The sequence below is a fragment of the Somniosus microcephalus genome, chromosome 5 (assembly GCF_052327205.1).
Source record: "Somniosus microcephalus isolate GS21.2 chromosome 5, FLI_Smic_1.0, whole genome shotgun sequence".
Taxonomy (NCBI): domain Eukaryota; kingdom Metazoa; phylum Chordata; class Chondrichthyes; order Squaliformes; family Somniosidae; genus Somniosus; species Somniosus microcephalus.
In genome coordinates, this window is record NC_140991.1 from 180,525,160 (window position 1) to 180,542,841 (window position 17,682).

The 17,682-nt window shown below is 47.4% G+C and overlaps 1 protein-coding gene across 1 annotated transcript in view; it reads right to left on the reverse strand.

Annotated features, from left to right (window-relative positions):
- The window catches only part of rapgef5a (Rap guanine nucleotide exchange factor (GEF) 5a), a 109,428-nt gene that overhangs the window by 47,416 nt on the left and 44,330 nt on the right, over window positions 1-17,682 (reverse strand). Inside the window, exon 5 of the mRNA XM_085988454.1 lies at window positions 6,608-6,638. Within this exon, the coding sequence (XP_085844580.1) occupies window positions 6,608-6,638 (31 nt within the window). The remainder of the gene's footprint in view (window positions 1-6,607; window positions 6,639-17,682) is intronic.

A 17,682-nucleotide genomic window follows, 5' to 3' on the forward strand; every position in this document is an offset into this window, starting at 1 on the left:
TAACCGCAGCAGATGTTGTTAAGCAGTGGAAAGAGAAAAAGAAAAAGAAGAAGCCTGCACCAGAGCAGGAAGCAGTTCCGGTGGATACTCCTTCTTCCCTCAGGCCAATCTTTGGTGTTCCATTAGCCGAGGCTGCTGAGAGGACTATGCTGTATGTTTGGATCCAGCTGCCAGCAGTTTTTCGAGAGTGCATTGACTACATTGAGAGTTATGGCATGAAGAGTGAAGGAAACACTGAAACCCTCTCCAAGCAAAGATCGCAAGGAGACCTCGATCTATACAAGAGCAGATTGCTGACAATGCCGCAACTGCATCTTGTCATTCACCGCCAGAACAATCTCATGAAGACACATCAGACTTACCCGTGTTGAGAAGATCCACACGTGAAGTAAAAGAGCCTGATAGACTTAATCTTTGAGTACAATGTAAAGCTTTGAAAATGTGTTGACTGTTTTGAAAATGTTTATGTTTATAGAGCACTAACAAAAGTGTTACTGATATTATCTTTATTGTTTTCTTGAAAGTTGATTGATATTGATTTTGTTAAACCTCAAAGAAAGGAGGATGTAGTGATCAATAACATGTCATTCTGTGGTGGACACTAGGTGGAGCAGTAGAGCTGTATATAGCTGTATGTATAAGACTACACTACCCAGCTATATATTATATTAAGACTACATTACCCATGAGGCTAGGCTACCCACAAGGCGGCAGTCAAGATGGAAGCCTCTACAGATACTGTGCCAGTCCACATGTGCTCAATAAAATAACTAGCAAAAGCTAGCTGTGTTCATAATAAGAATGTCTAGTTATTAATGAACATAACACCCACCAGGCATGTTTTACATGGGAAAAGGGTTAAACAGGCAAGGGCCTGTTGCAGGCGGGACTGATTCAGGACCATCAGACACGCCTGGGTTAAAATGGCTAGGTGTCGGGAACCAGGCGGGGGGTGGGGGGTCCCGACCCCCAGGTTTTGCAATTTTAACCCCCCACACGCCTCAAAGCCCGCCTGATGACTGAGTTAAAATTGAGCCCATAGAGTTATACAGCACGGAAAGAGGCCCTTCGGCCCATCGTGTCCATGCCGGCCATCAAGCCCTATCTATTCTAATCCCATTTTCCAGCACTTGGTCCATAGCCTTGTATGCTATGGTGTTTCAAGTGCTCATCTAAATGCTTCTTGAATGTTGTGAGGGTTCCTGCCTCTACCACCCTTTCAGGCCGTGAGTTCCAGATTCCAACCACCCTCTGGGTGAAATTTTTTTCCTCAAATCCCCTTTAAACCTCCTGCCCCTTACCTTGAAACTATGCCCCCTGGTTATTGACCCCTCCATTAAGGGGAAAAGTTCCTTTCTATTTACCCTATCTATGCTCCTCATAATTTTGTAGACCTCAATCAGGTCCCCCCTCAGCCTTCTCTGCTCTAAGGAAAACAACCCCAGCCTGTCCAGTCTTACTTCATAGCTGAAGCGCTCCAGCCCAGGTAACATCCTGATGAATCTCCTCTGCAACCTCTCCAATGCAATCACATCCTTCCTATAGTGTGGTGACCAGAACTGCACACAATATTCCAGCTGTGGCCTAACTAGCGTTTTGTACAGCTCCATCATAACCTCCCTGCTCTTATATTCTATGCCTCGGCTAATGAAGGCAAGTATCCCATATGCCTTTTTAACCACCTTATCTACTAGCTGTCCTGCTGCCTTCAGGGATCTATGTATATGCACACCAAGGTCCCTCTGATCCTCTGTCCTTCCTAGGATCCTACCATTCATTGTGTATTCCCTTGCCTTGTTAGTCCTCCCAAAATGCATCACCTCACACTTTTCAGGGTTAAATTCCATTTGCCACTGTTCTGCCCATCTGACCAACCCGTCTATATTGTCCTGTAGCCTGAGGCTTCCCTCCTCGCTATTTACCACTCCACCAATTTTTGTGTCATCTGCGAACTTACTGATCATAACTCCTACATTCATATCTAACTCATTAATGTACACTACAAACAACAAAGGACCCAGCACCGATCCCTGCGGTACACCACTGGACACAGGCTTCCAGTCACAAAAACAACCTTCGACCATCACCCTCTGCCTCCTGCCACTAAGCCAATTTTGGATCTAATGTGCCAAATTGCTCTGGATCCCATGGGCTCTTACCTTCTTGACCAGTCTCCCATGTGAGACTTTGTCAAAAGCCTTACTGAAGTCCATGTAGACTACATCAACTGCACTACCCTCATCCACACACCTAGTCACCCCCTCGAAAAATTCAATCAAATTGGTTAGACATGATCTCCCCCTGACAAAGCCATGCTGACTAGCCCTGATTAATCCTCGACTCTCCAAGTGGAGACTAATTCTGTCTCTCAGAATTTTTTCCAGTAATTTCCCTACCACTGATGTTAGGCTCACTGGCCTGTAATTCCCTGGTTTATCCCTACTACCCTTCTTGAATAATGGTACTATGTTAGCTGTCCTCCAGTCCTCTGGCACCTCCCCTGTGGCCTTGAGGATCTGAAAATTTGTGTCAGAGCCCCTGCAATCTCCTCCCTTGCCTCACACAGCAGCCTGGGGATTTATCCACTTTTAAGCCCGTTAAAACTGCTAGTACCTCCTCCCTCTCAATACTAATTTGTTCAAGTATATCACAATCCCCCTGCCTGATTTCTATGCCTACATCGCCCTTCTCCATAGTGAACACAAATTGCAAAATATTCAATTAAAACCTCACCCACATCTTCCGGCTCTATACACAGATTGCCACTTTGGTCCCTAATGGGCCCTACTCTTTTCCTGGTTATCCTCTTGCCCTTAATATACTTATAAAACACCTTGGGATTTTTCTTTATTTTGCCCACCAGTGTTTTTTCATGCCCCCTCTTTGCTCTCCTAATTTCTTTTTTAAGTACCCCCCTGTACTTTCTATACTCCTCTAGGGCTTCCACTATTTTTAGTCCTTTGTATCTGCCAAAAGCCTCCCTTTTTTTCCTAATCCATTCTTGTATATCCCTTGTAAAAAGTCACACAACACCAGGTTATAGTCCAACAGCTTTATTTGAAATCACAAGCTTTCGGAGCGCTGCTCCTTCTTCAGGTGAAGTGGAGAAATGCATAAAGACACAGCTTATATAGTCAGAGAATCATGTCAGATGTTTACAGGTAACCTTTCCAACTGCCATTAATCTCCACTTCACCTGAAGAAGGAGCAGCGCTCTGAAAGCTTGTGATTTCAAATAAAGCTGTTGGACTATAACCTGGTGTTGTGTGACTTTTTACATTTGTCCACCCCAGTCCAACTCCGGCATCTCCACACCATGTATATCCCTTGACATCCAGGGTTCCCTGGGCTTGTTGGTCCCACCCTTGACCTTTACGGGAACATGTTGGCGTTGTACTCTCTATTTCCTTTCTCTTGACTTATGAGGAAAGGATGAGCAGGCTGGGCCTATACTCATTGGAATTTAGAAGAATGAGAGGTGATCTTATCGAAACATAAAAGATACTGAGGGGGCTCAACAGGGAAGATGCAGAGAGGATGTTTCCCCTCATGGGGAAATCTAGAACTCGGTGGCACAGTCTCAGGATAAAGGGTCGCCCTTTTAGAACTGAGATGAGGAGGAACTTCTTCTCTCAGAGCGTCGTAAATTTGTGGAATTCTCTGCCCCAGAGAGCTGTGGAGGCTGGGTCATTAAATACATTTAAAGTAGAGATAGACAAATTTTTGCAAGATAAGGGAGTGAAGCGTTATGGGGAGCGGGCGGGGAAGTGGCTTTGAGCCCAAGATCAGCCATGATCTTATTGAATGGTAGAGCAGGCTTGAGGGGCCAAGTGGCCTATTCCTGCTCCTATTTCTTATGTTATTATGTTCTAATGTAGGCTGACCAGACAACCCCATTGTCCGGGGGCAGTCCCCGGATTTTGGAATGTGTCCCCGGGCAAACAATGTCCCCGGAAGAGTCCCCAGTTTAAAAATCTCACCCCCGATACTGAGTCTTTGATTTTTTCAATGCTAACACACAGAAACCCGTTTCTCGGAGATTCTCGGCCTGTTTGAGTTCAGGAACGATATCCTGGAGCAGGTTGAATGGAGGTGTCAATGGCGGCCCCGCCTTCCTACAGTACAGTGCGGCTGAGAAAAGGCCCTATCTATAGCTCTGGCCACACTGCACTGTAGAGATTGAGTCACCTGATCAGTGTTTCATCCAATGGTGACTGAGCGGCAGGCGGGACCTTCAAATGCGCAGGAGAAGGCAAGGGAGTGGTGAGAGCTTGTGGGTGAGTGGATTTGATTCACTTTACCAGTTTACCTGTATGGTGCATCGTGGTTTTTCTATTGAATAAGGGAGAGCAAGCTCTAAATGCTCCCACTGGGTAGAGGTTTGTGAATCTGAACCTTTGAGACTAGGATGTTTCATGGAAAATCTCAGTCTGTTGGGAACAGATTTAAAATTGAGAAATTAAAATTTAGGGTATTTGGGACGAGTAGAAACTATTGCCAGAACACATGCAAGATTGGTGATTCAGTGTAATTGAGCTGCGCAGCAGCGGGACCGGCTTTACTGATGCAAAATGTTGTGCTTGCGCGAAACTTTGAATGGGCTGCGCAGCCCCTTTAAGGGGCTGTGCACACAAAAAAAACTGCAGGGGATCTTTACCTGTGTGTACCTGGATTTGGTTTTGAAAATATGGTCACCCTACCCTAATGTAGTAACATATAAAGAACATAAGAAATAGGAGCAGGAGTAGGCCATTTGGCCCTTCGAGCCTGCTCTGCCATTCAATAAGATCATGGCTGATCTTCTACCTCATCTCCACTTTCCTGCACTGTCCCCATATCCCTTGATTCCCTTAATATCCAAAAATCTATCAATCTCTGCCTTGAATATACTCAACGACTGAGCATCCACAACCCTCTGGGGTAGAGAATTCCAAAGATTCACCACCCTCTGAGTGAAGAAATTTCTCCTCATTTCAGTCCTAAACGGCCGACCCCTTATTCTGAGACTGTGATCCCTGGTTCTAGACTCCCCAGCCAGGGGAAACATCCTCCCTGCATCTACCCTGTCAATCCCTGTAAGAATTTTGTATGTTTCAATGAGATCACCTCTCATTCTTCTAAACTCTAGAGAATATAGGCCTAGTCTACTCAATCTCTCCTCATAGGACAACCCTCTCATCACAGGAATCAGTCTCGTGAACCTTCATTGCAATCCCTCTATGGCAAGTATATCCTTCCTTAAGTAAGTAGACCAAAACTGTACACAATACTCCAGGTGTGGTCTCACCAGGGCCCTATATAATTGCATTTATTCACATAATATAAGAATGTTGATATATGGTATAAGAGCATTTTCTGATCATAATTTTTGGGTGCATTCACACTATAACAGTTGCATTGTTGCAAACTGGTCTCATTCTGCTTCGTTCTGGAGTCAGGTTGGGCCCAACACTGAATGTATTCTACAAAACTTTACCATTGGTACAAAGCACCCAGAAACTAAATTGTAGTGTAAAAGCAGCTTAATCTCTCTCCACCAATGAAGTATCAATATCAATCTTACAACAATGTGGGTTGTTTTACTGGGTGGGACTTCTATTTCTTCCGCAAGCTATGCTTCAAAGAGCTAAGATGAAGGTAAATTAAGAGGAGACGTGTGTTATGCATGATTGCTTTCGGCTGAGGCTAGGCTGCCTCAAGCTATTTGAGTGCATCGCTTGTAAGAGCAAAGCAGCTCCAAAAATGTAAGTAATCTGATATGGCTACTTCTATACTTCATTTTTTATGTGGCTACACAATACTCCTAATGCCACCAGTGATATAAAGCCCACCCAGCATTTTTAGAAGTAAAGTGAAAACATAGTGGCACATTCATCAGCAGATTTTGATTAGTTGCAAGTATTTCTCATATCAGTAATAAGTAAACATATCTGATAGGAAGGCCTGTAAGAGGAGATGCAAGCCAACAAATACAACAGGGAAACACTGTGTGTATGTAGATAAACCTGTATAATCCCCTTTTAACTGCTGTATTCCCCTCCCCCCGCAAGACAGTTGCAAGCTGAGAGGAATAAGGCACGTTCAGACTTGCCTGCTGCTGATAGAAGGAAAACCAATCAGGTTCCAGCAGGTGACTAATCCGTGAGTCATCACAGGTTCGCGGGCTTCACGAATTCAGTACTGTATTGTGAGAGTTGGAGTAAAGACCTATTTCTTGTAGCTCGCTGTGTTGCCTATTTCTTTACACGGGAGACTGTAGTCCCCCACAACATCATATAAACAAAGTCAATACACTCAGATCAAAAATGAAAGCAACCTCCATGCAGATTTTTTAACACTGATATTAGTTACAGCTGGATAAAAACACAGTTGTTTGTAAATGTTAACTGAAAGAGATCCTTTTTGGTGCCTTATCAGTTATCGCATTGTATTCTAATTGGCTTCAGCCTGGAACCAGTGGATGTGTTCGACATGTATTGCATCCTGTACCACCACAGTCACTATACATTGCAACTTTTCCATTTGGAATAGAACACGATAACATTTTAATGTTTATACACAGAAATGTTGTAAGTCGCAAATCTTGAATATATCATGAATAAATTACCTTTTTGTGTGGTGAATATTCATCAATGGTGCTGAAACAAAAATAAATTTGTTATTTATAATCAGACTAAATGCAATTTCATATAAATTATCCCTTTCTTACATCTGGCCCAAAATGCTGTTTTCTATCAACTGGTGATTGGATGGATTGGACCAAACACTAACAATAAGTTGACAGTGTACCAAGAACTGGAAATTATCTTTAGGATGTCATAAACTCCCTTTTGATTTAGAAGCTCTGGATTTTTTCATACACAGAAGCACAGTCCTACAACTTTAGGGCTGAGGAAAACGAATAAGAATAGGGGAGTAAATAAAAAATTGTAAAAGCTTGTAAGATTTGAATTCAACTTTCAAGCATCAAAGCCATGTGAATCAGTTAATGCTTCAAAGTGCAGGAGCTCATTACAGTCTTGAGGTTGATACATAGAAACATAGAAGATAGGAGCAGGAGTAGGCCATTCGGCCCTTCGAGCCTGTTCCGCCATTCAATGTGATCATGGCTGATCATCCAAATTCAGTACCCTGTCCCTGCCTTTTCCCCATATCCCTTGATCCCTTCAGCCTCAAGAAACATATCCAACTCTTTCTTGAATATATTTAATGAACTGGCCTCCACCGCCCTCTGTGGCAGAGAATTCCACAGGTTCACCACTCTCTGGGTGAAGAAATTCCTCCTCATTTCAGTCCTAAATGGCTTACCCCTTATCCTTAGACTATGACCCCTGGTTCTGGACTCCCCGGCCATCAGAAACATCCTTCCTGCATCTAGTCTGTCCAGACCTGACAGAATTTTATAGGTTTCGATGAGATCCCCTCTCAATCTTCTAAACTCCAGTGAGTATAAGCCCAATCGACACAATCTCTCCTCATACGTCATTCCTGCCATCCCAGGTATCAGCCTGGTGAATCTTCGCTGCACTCCCTCCATGGCAAGAACGTCCTTCCTCAGGTATGGTGACCAAAACTGCACACAATACTCAAGGTGCGGTCTCACCAAGGCCCTGTACAACTGTAGCAAGACATCCTTGTTCCTGTACTCGAACCCTCTTGCTACGAAGGCCAACATACCATTTGCCGTCTTAACCGCCTGCTGCACCTGCATGCTTACCCTCAGCGACTGGTGCACAAGGACACCCAGGTCTCTTTGCACTTCCCCTTCTCCCAATCTATTGCCATTCAAATAATAATCTGCCTTCCTGTTTTTGCCACCAAAGTGGATAACCTCACATTTATCCACATTGTAGTGCATTTGCCATGTTTCTGCCCAATCACCCAACCTGTCCAAATCGTACTGGAGTTTCCCGACATCCTCCTCGCAGCTTACCCTCCCGCCCAGCTTTGTGTCATCTGCAAATTTGGAGATATTACATCCAATTCCCTCGTCCAGATCATTAATATATATTGTGAACAGCTGGGGTCCTAGGACCGATCCTTGCGGTACCCCACTAGTCACTGCCTGCCACTCGGAAAACGACCCGTTTATTCCAACTCTTTGCTTTCTGTCCGCCAACCAGTTCTCTATCCAAGTCAATACCTTGCCCCCAATCCCATGTGTCTTAATTTTGCACGCTAATCTCTTGTGTGGGACCTTATCGAAAGCCTTCTGAAAGTCCAAATACACCACATCCACTGGTTCTCCCTTATCTATTTTACCAGTTACATCCTCAAAAAATTCCAGTAGATTAGTCAAGCATGATTTACCTTTTGTAAATCCATGTTGACTTTGTCCGATCCTGTCACTGCTTTCCAAGTGCTCTGCTATTACATCTTTTATAATAGACTCTAGCATTTTCCCCACTACCGATGTCAGGCTTACCGGTCTATAATTCCCCGCTTTTTCTCTACCACCTTTATTGAATAGTGGGGTAACATTAGCTACCCTCCAATCCATGGGTACCGTTCCAGAGTCTATCGAGTTCTGGAAGATGATCAGTAATGCATCTACTATCTCTAGGGCCACTTCCTTAAGTACCCTGGGATGTAGACCATCAGGCCCTGGGGATTTATCGGCCTTCAGTCCCATCAATTTTCCTAACACCATTTTCCTACAAATACTGATTTCTTTCAGTTCCTCGCTTTCATCAGACCCTATGTTCCCCGGCATCTCTGGGAGGTTATTTGTGTCCTCCTTTGTGAAGACAGAACCAAAGTATGCATTTAGTTGGTCTGCCATTTCCTTGTTACCCATTATAAATTCCCCTGATTCTGACTGTAAGGGACCTACGCTTGACTTCACCAATCTTTTTCTCTTCACATATCTATAAAAGCTTTTACAGTCAGTTTTTATGTTCCCTGAAAGCTTACTCTCATATTCTATTTTCCCTTTCTTAATTAATCCCTTTGTCCTCCTTTGTTGACGGCTAAACTGCTCCCAATCCTCAGGATTATTGCTTTTTCTAGCCAATTTATATGTCCTCTCCTTGGATCTTATGCTATCCCTAATTTCCCTTGTTAGCCACAGTTGAGTCACCTTTTTTGTTTTATTTTTACGCCAAACTGGGATGAACAAATTCTGTAGCTCATCCATTCGGTCTTTGAATGTTTGCCATTGCCTATCCACCATCAACCCTTTGAGCACCATTCCCCACTCAATCCTACCCAACTCGCTCCTCAGGCCATCGTAGTTTCCTTTATTTAAATTGAGGACCCTTGTCTCTGAGTCAACTACTTTATTCTCCATCTTAATGAAGAATTCGATCATATTATGATCGCTCCGACCCAAGGGGCCTCGTACAACAAGATTGCTAATTAATCCTTTCTCGTTGCATAATACCCAGTCTAAGATGGCCTGATCTCTGGTTGATTCCTTGACATATTGGTCCAGGAAATCATCCCGTAAACACTCCAGGAATTCCTCCTCCACAGTATTGTTACTAATTTGGTTGGCCCAATCTATATGTAGATTAAAGTCACCCATGATGACTGCTGTGCCCTTATTGCACACTTCTTTAATTTCCCTTTTAATGCCATCCCCAACCTCCACCTTACTGTTTGGAGGTCTATATACCACTCCCACTAATGTTTTTTTCCCCTTAGTATTTCTCAATTCTTCCCATACAGATTCCACATCATCAGAGCTAATATCCTTCATTACAATTGTATTAATCCCTTCTTTAACCAGTAATGCTACCCCACCTCCCTTTCCTTTTTGCCTATCTTTCCTGAATATCGAATACCCCTGGATGTTGAGTTCCCAGTCTTGGCCGTCCTTGAGCCACGTTTCTGTAATCCCAACCAAATCGTATTCGTTTGCCTCTATTTGCGCAGCCAATTCATCCACCTTATTACAAATGCTCCTCGCATTAAGACACAAAGCCTTCAGGCTTGTTTTTTTAACGCTCTTAGACCTATTAGAATTATTATTTACTGTGGCCATGTTTGATTTAAACCGTTGATTTCTCTGACTGCCACTTTTGTTTTTCTCCTTCCTATCTTTTGCTTTTATCCCTGTTTTCCTTTCCTCTGTCTCCCTGCTCAGGTTCCCAACCCCCTGCCATTTTAGTTTAAACCCCCCCAAACAGTGCTAGCAAACCTCCCCGCAAGGATATTTATCCCGCTCTGGTTCAGGTGCAACCTGTCCGACTTGTACAAGTCCCACCTTTCCCAGAAGCAGGCCCAGTGATCCAGGAAACTAAAGCCCTCCCTCCTGCACCAACTCTTTAGCCACGCATTCATCTGCTCTATCCTCCTATTCCTATACTCACTAGCACGTGGCACCGGGAGTAATCCAGAGATTACAATCTTTGAGGTCCTGCTCTTTAATCTGCTACCTAGCTCCCTAAATTCTTGTTGCAGGACCTCATCCCTCTTCCTACCTATGTCGTTGGTCCCAATGTGAACCACGACCTCTGCCTGTTCACCCTCCCCCTTCAGAATGCCCTGCAGCCATTCAGTGACATCCTTGACCCTGGCACCAGGGAGGCAACAAACCATCCTGGAGTCACGTCTACGGCCACAGAACCGTCTATCTGTTCCCCTTATGATAGAATCCCCTACCACTATTGCTCTCCCACTCTTTTTCCTCCCTTCCTGATGGAGTGGAAGCCATTAATAATTAATCCTTGTAACATAGAAACATAGAAGATAGGAGCAGGAGTAGGCCATTCGGCCCCTCGAGCCTGCTCCGCCATTCATTGTGATCATGGCTGATCATCCAAATTCAGTACCCTGTCCCTGCTTTCTCCCCATATCCCTTGATCCCTTTAGCCTTAAGAAATATATCTAACTCCTTCTTGAATATATTTAATGAATTGGCCTCAACTGCCTTTTGTGGTAGAGAATTCCACAGGTTCACCACTCTCTGGGTGAAGAAATTCCTCCTCATCTCTGTCCTAAATGGCTTACCCCTTATCCTTACACTGTGACCCCTGGTTCTGGACTCCTCCACCATCAGGAACATCCTTCCTGCATCTAGTCTGTCTAGTCCTGTTAGAATTTTATAAGTTTCAATGAGATCCCCTCTCATTCTTCTAAACTCCAGCGAATATAAGCCCAATCGACCCAATCTCTCCTCATACATCATTCCTGCCATCCCAGGTATCAGTCTGGTGAATCTTCGCTGCACTCCCTCCTTGGCAAGAACATCCTTCCTCAGATAAAGCGACCAAAACTGCACACAATACTCATGAGAGCACTTTTACTGTATCAGGTTTATCACTAAACTGGGAGCCATCTGACTGAGCATTACTCAGTGATACATTGATGAAAAAAACTCTGAAACTGATGACATATACATCCAAGTACCAAGCATTACAGGACTAAAATAAGCATGTGGCCCAGAGACCGATTCTCACATTTTAGCTAAAGATGAATTTTCTGCTGCTTCTGGTCATGAACTAGATCTTAAAACTAACTGCAAAGCTCCCTCAATGGCTCAGATGTCAGGGAGGTCTCAAGTTCAATGCCCAGTTCATCTGGAGTTAGATGGTCTCAGCCAATGCTGCTACAATTGGTTTCAAAGTCCCTGGGCTAGTGAGGGGGAAAGAAAATGAGCTTGGTTATATATCCTCACAGTCCAAATGCCCTGTTGACAATCAGGACTGGACTTTCTTGGAGAAACCCATCCAACTTCAGGTGACAGAGGTACTAGGAAAAGGAAAGAACATGAGCGGGGAAGTTGGGCGGCCATCCCGTGACTGCCTCACCGTATTTAAATGAAGGCAGGAAGACAGGGCCCATGTACCCGGCCAACTTCCCTCCTTATCACTGTTGCCATCGCTCTCCCCAATGGTAGGCTGACTGTTATGTCTGACATTTGGTGATAGGTACTCGATTGCCTTGGCCTGAGCACATGGAGTTTGATAGTGCTGTGATCATTGTATTGTGTATAGGTATTCGATTGCTTGTGCCTGGAAGTGTGTGTGTGTAGCAGCCATATTAAAAGCAGCATGAACTGAACTCACTGACGGTCTCTGGATTATCTTTGCAAACGCAACATTTGGCGACAAGGATGGCTGAAATCTCTCTTCCACCACCTCCTCCCTTCCTTGCACTACCCGGTGAGCCCCCGATCCCATGGGTTCGCTAGTTACAGTCCTTTGAAACCTACCTCATTGCTCTTGGACTAGAAACTGTGAGTACGGCTCGGAAAAAGGCACTGTTATCCCATTGCTTGGGAGCGGAGGGCCAGCATGTTCTTGGGACATTATGCACAGCAGACTCAATCCAAACATATGATGAGGCTGTGGCTCTGTTAAGCACACACTTCTCTGCCCCACAAAGTGCCCTCCTGCGGCGATTCATTTTTAGACAGCGTCACCAACTCCTCGGCGAGTCAGTGCATCAATACTAATTTGAGGGGGTTAGCTAGCTCGTGCAAGTTCGGTGCATTACAAGATGAGATGGTGCGTGATCAACTAATAGAGCACACAAACAACGTGAGAGTGCGTGAAAGACTGTTACTCGAGTCCGACGATCTGTCGTTGTCACAGGCAGTCAACATTGCCTTTCAAGTGGAGTCTGCAGCCGAATGTGCAGCGAAACTAGCACACACACCCAGTGACAGCGCCCTCGGCCCCGACAGCTCTGACACGGTAATGCTCGCGCGACGGCAGCAACGCGCGCTACCGCGGCAACAGTGTGGAAACTACGGATCTCGTTCACATGCTACCAGAGTGCAGAATTGCCCCGCGCGCGGCCAAGCCTGTCGCAATTGTGGAAAACAAAATCACTTTGCCAATGTCTGCCGCTCTGCCCCGGTTGCTACAAATGAACACTCTCAGTCCTCAAGCACTATAATTCACAACGTGAGCTCTGGGCCAGCAGTAGCTTTCAAATCATGCACAATTAACCTGAATGATGTGTGCATCCTGCTGTTGTTGGATACTGGTGCCAGCATCTCACTGCTGAATGTGGACACATTCAAACGCTTTTTCAGCTCCCTGCCACTCTCTGCGCCCTCCATTACCCTTTGCAGGTATGGTAATTCGAAAATTGGACTAGTGGGCTCAGTCAACCTCACAGTACGCTATGGAACAAAAGTTTTGCCAGATTTTTGTTTTCATGTGGCACGCCAAAGAGCTAACCTGATGGGACTGGATCTTTTCACTGACCTGGGTTTTTCTCTCTTGGACACTGGCGGGTCTGCGATTCTGCACGTCGCCTCACCGTGGCGCCAAACATGGCCAGCACTCTTCAAGGGTCTGGGCTGCCTGACTGCCTTCACCCACCAGCCCATGGTTGACTCCACCGTTACCCCTGTCATTCAGCCACTGCGCCGCATCCCACTTGCTCTCCGTGACGGGGTCACAGCTGAACTAAAGCAGCTACTGGAAGCCGGCATCATCGAACCAGTTGATGCCTCCCCATGGGTCTCCAACCTGGTGGTCGCAATGAAAAAGTCAGGTGGTCTACGCGTCTGTGTCGATCTTCGAGCAGTGAATAAGGCCATAATCCCTGACAAGTATCCACTGCCCATGTCAGAGGAACTCACAGCGCAGTTCTATGGTTCCATTCTGTTCTCGAAACTGGACCTTCGACAGGGCTATCTACAGGTTCCCCTCCACCCCAGCAGCAGGGACCTCACTGCTTTTGTGACACATTCTGGCATCTTTTGGTACACCAGGATGCCATTTGGACTTAGCTCTGCACCCAGCTGCTTCCAAAAGGTGATGGCCTCTGTGCTCGCGGGCATTCCTGGGGTGGCCATCTACCTGGACGACATCATCGTGCATGGGCCCTCGACCTCCACTCACGACGAACGCCTTCACAGAGTTTTCACAGCTTTAGCAAAACACAAGCTCACACTGAATGGCGAAAAGTGTGTCTTTGCTGTTTCAGAGATCGAATTTGTGGGGTTTCGGTTGTCGGCTGATGGTATATCCCCACTCCAGTCAAACGTGGATGCCATTCACAGCATCCCAGAACCCAGCTCTGCAGCACAGGTTGCCTCCTTCCTTGGCATGACTGGGTACTACCTGAAGTTTTTGCCCCAGTACTCAGCCACCACAGCCCCACTGCGCCAGCTCTTGCGAAAGGATGAGCCCTGGGTGTGGTCACAAGCCTGTACGGAAGCTGTTCACCTCCTCAAATCGCAGCTCATGTCGCCTCCAGTCTTGGCTCACTTTGACGTCGCCAGCCCCACCCTCGTCACCTGCGATGCGTCCGCTGCAGCTGTGGGGGCGGTGTTATCGCAGATACAGAATGGAGTGGAGAAACCAATCGCCTTTGCCTCCTGAGCCCTTAGCCCCACCGAACAGAAGTACTTAGTAGGCGAGCATGAGGCGCTGGCGTGCGTCTGGGCATGTGAGCGGTGGCACCTGTACACGTATGGCCGTGCCTTCACCCTGCGAACCGATCACCAGGCTCTCACTGCCCTGCTGTCGACATCTGGCACGGGCCACAGACCACTGCGTCTACACCGCTGGTCTGACCGCCTCCGCCAATACAATTTCAGTCTCCAATTCACACCAGGATGTGACAATGTTGTTGCAGATCTGCTCTCCCACACTGTCTCTGCCCCAGCCCCACTCGTTGGGTCTGAACATGTGGAACAGGATATCGTCCAGATGCTGCACACGCCTCTCCAAACCACAGTCTCTCTCCAGGAGCTCAAAGAGGCCTCTGAACAGGATCTGGCCCTTTACCAGCTGTGCACCTTCATCAGAGATGGCTGGCCTCGCAAGGTGCCTGAGGAACTGTCTGCCTACTCCAGAGTTAAAGAGGAGCTCTCCTGCTGGAATGACTCCTGTGTTGCATGTGGGCTCTGCACTGTGGTCCCAAGTGCCCTTCGTGCACGTGTTTTATCCATGGCGCATGAGGGCCACTTGGGCACAGTGAAGCTCAAACAACGATGCTGAGACCTAGTGTGGTGGCCGGGTATCGACAGGGAAATCGAGGCCCTGGTCAAGGACTGTGCAGCCTGCCTTGTAAGTGGCAAGACTGGCCACCAAGCTCCCCAACCCCTGCAACCCCTTGCCTGGCCCTCTCAGCCCTGGGAGCACCTGCAGCTGGACGTCTGCGGGGAGATCCATGGTGTCCCCCACCATCAACGGTTCCTAGTGGTGACCTATGACCTGCACTCAAAATGGCCAGAGGTCACTGCCGTGGGCTCCGTCACCTCTCGGGTCATCATTGATATCCTTGAGTCCCTCTTCTCCCGCTGGGGGCATCCAAAGGCCATCACCACAGACAATGGCCCCCAAATGGTCTCTTCGGAACTTTCCTCTTACCTTGAGAGCAAGGGCATCCGTCACATTTGCACAGCGTACTACCACCCCGAGTCAAATGGGGGGGTGGAGCGTTTTAACCAGACACTGAAAAATGGCCTCAGAGCACACCTATCCCAGGGGTGTGCGTTTGACAAGGCCCTCCTCCACACACTGCTGCACTACAGAGCCTCCCAGCATTCCACTACAGGGGTCTCACCCGCATCCCTCATGCTAGGCCGTGAGCTCATGCTGCCCCTTGGCAGGCTCCGCCCCTTGCTAGTTCAGAGCCCTGCTCCACCAGCTCAAGCCACAGTCGCTAGACAGCAGGAGAAGATGAAACTCCGCTTCGACCAGTCGAAGAGGGCCAAGGCGCCCAACATCTCAGTCTCCGATTGGGTCAGAGACCGCAGGCCTCACCGCAATAATAAGATGGCGTCATTCTGGTCCTCCCCTCTCCAAATCAGCCGCCAACTTGGACCAGCCACTTTCTGCCTCACTGACGGCTCTCGGTGGCATGCCAGCCGCCTTCGGAAGGTGCCAGCACCCCCTGATGCGGGATTATATGGACCTAACCCCCAAGCCTTACCCCCAGAGTGGCGGGATGCACATGTGGCTCAGCCAGCCAACCCTCAAGCAGATGTTGTGCCTCAGCCTGCACCTCACCAGTCCACACCTCGGCCTGTTCGTACACGTTCTTGTAGTGTATGAACCTTTAAGAGAGAACTACTTTTACAGCTCCTGTATACTGTAATACCGGCAGTGACCACACCTGTATATAAGCCTTGAGCAGGCATCTGTACTGTTAGTCTTTAGACTACCCTCCTCTAGTAAACACCTGTTGATTGTTAACCTGCAGCCTCCGTCTAGTTATTGAAGAACACCATACTAGTTTTGAAGAAGGGTCAAACCCGAAACGTCAACTCAAATTTCTCTCCACGGGTGTTGCCTGACCTGCTGAGTTTTTCCAGCATTTTCTGTTGTTATTTCGGATTTCCAACATCTGCAGTATTTTGCTATCATACTTTAAGATTCACGGATTCAACAGTGGCGACGAGGTCGATTCGAATCTACCTGCAACTCTGCATTTCCTTCCAAGGATTCGCTCCGGGAGGACGGTGGAAGAAAGTCGAGGCCAGAAGCACGGGCGTCGACCACGAGCAACCGCCCAGTCATCCGGCAGAGAGTGAACATCGCAGGGGAGGCTGTTGAGAGCTGGGCTTGGTTCTCCAGCCACAACGATCCAGCAACAGACTGGCAACAGGTACATAAGAACATAAGAACATAAGAAATAGGAGCAGGAGTAGGCCAATCGGCCCCTCGAGCCTGCTCCACCATTCAATAAGATCATGGCTGATCTGATCCTAACCACCAATCTACTATCACAGAACCATCTCCTGAATCTAACAGAATTAGACACACGAAATAGGAGCAGGATCAGGCTACGCAGCCCCTGGGCCCGCTCCGCTACCCAAAGGGCCATGTCCGATCCGAACCTAGACTCATGTCCAAATTCCTGCCCGCTCCCCGTAACCCTTAATTCCCTTTACTTCCAGGAAACTGTCTATTTCTGTTTTAAATGTATGTAATGATGTAGCTTCTACATCTTTTTGGGGCAGCATATTCCATGGACCTACCACCCTCTGAGTGAAGTAGTTCCTCCTCATCTCAGTTTTGAAAGAGCAGCCCCTTATTCTAAGACTATGCCCACTAGTTCTAGTTTCACCCATCATCGGGAACATCCTCCCCGCATCCACCCGATCCAACCCCTTCACAATCTTATATGTTTCAATAAGATCGCCTCTCATTCTTCTGAACTCCAATGAGTAGAGTCCCAATCTACTCAACCTCTCCTCATATGTCCATCCCCTCATCCCCGGGATTAACCGAGTGAACCTTCTTTGTACTGACTCGAGAGCAGCGCAGACCCTTCCCGGACAGCGGCGGCTGGAGCCGACCGACGGCACAGAAAAGGCCGAGCAGCATCGACGGGGTAAGAGAGAGAGTAAAGCGCACAGGGCGCAGCCGGGGGTTGAAGACCGAGCGGCGTCGACGGAAAACAAAAAGAGAGAGAGGGTAAAGCACAGCCGGGGTTCTGGACCGAGCGGCGGCAACGAGAGAGGCGCACAGGAGAACGTGCAGAGCGCAGCCAGGGCTCAAGGGCTGAGCAGCGTCCGCAGGGAAAGAAAGGAAGCGCGGGAGACGCCATTTGAGCCGCGGAGAAGAGAGAGCGCGGGAGACGCCATTTTTGAAGCCGCAGCGGAGAAGAAGGGCGAGCGCGGGAAGAAAGGAAAGCGCGGGAAACGCCATTTTGAGCCAGCGGAGAAGAAGGGAGAGCGCGGGAGACGCCATTTTAGAAAGTCTAACCACACCCAGGGATGCCGAAGAGTGGCAGTGTCACTGCGTTCGACAATGAAGTCGTAGATTG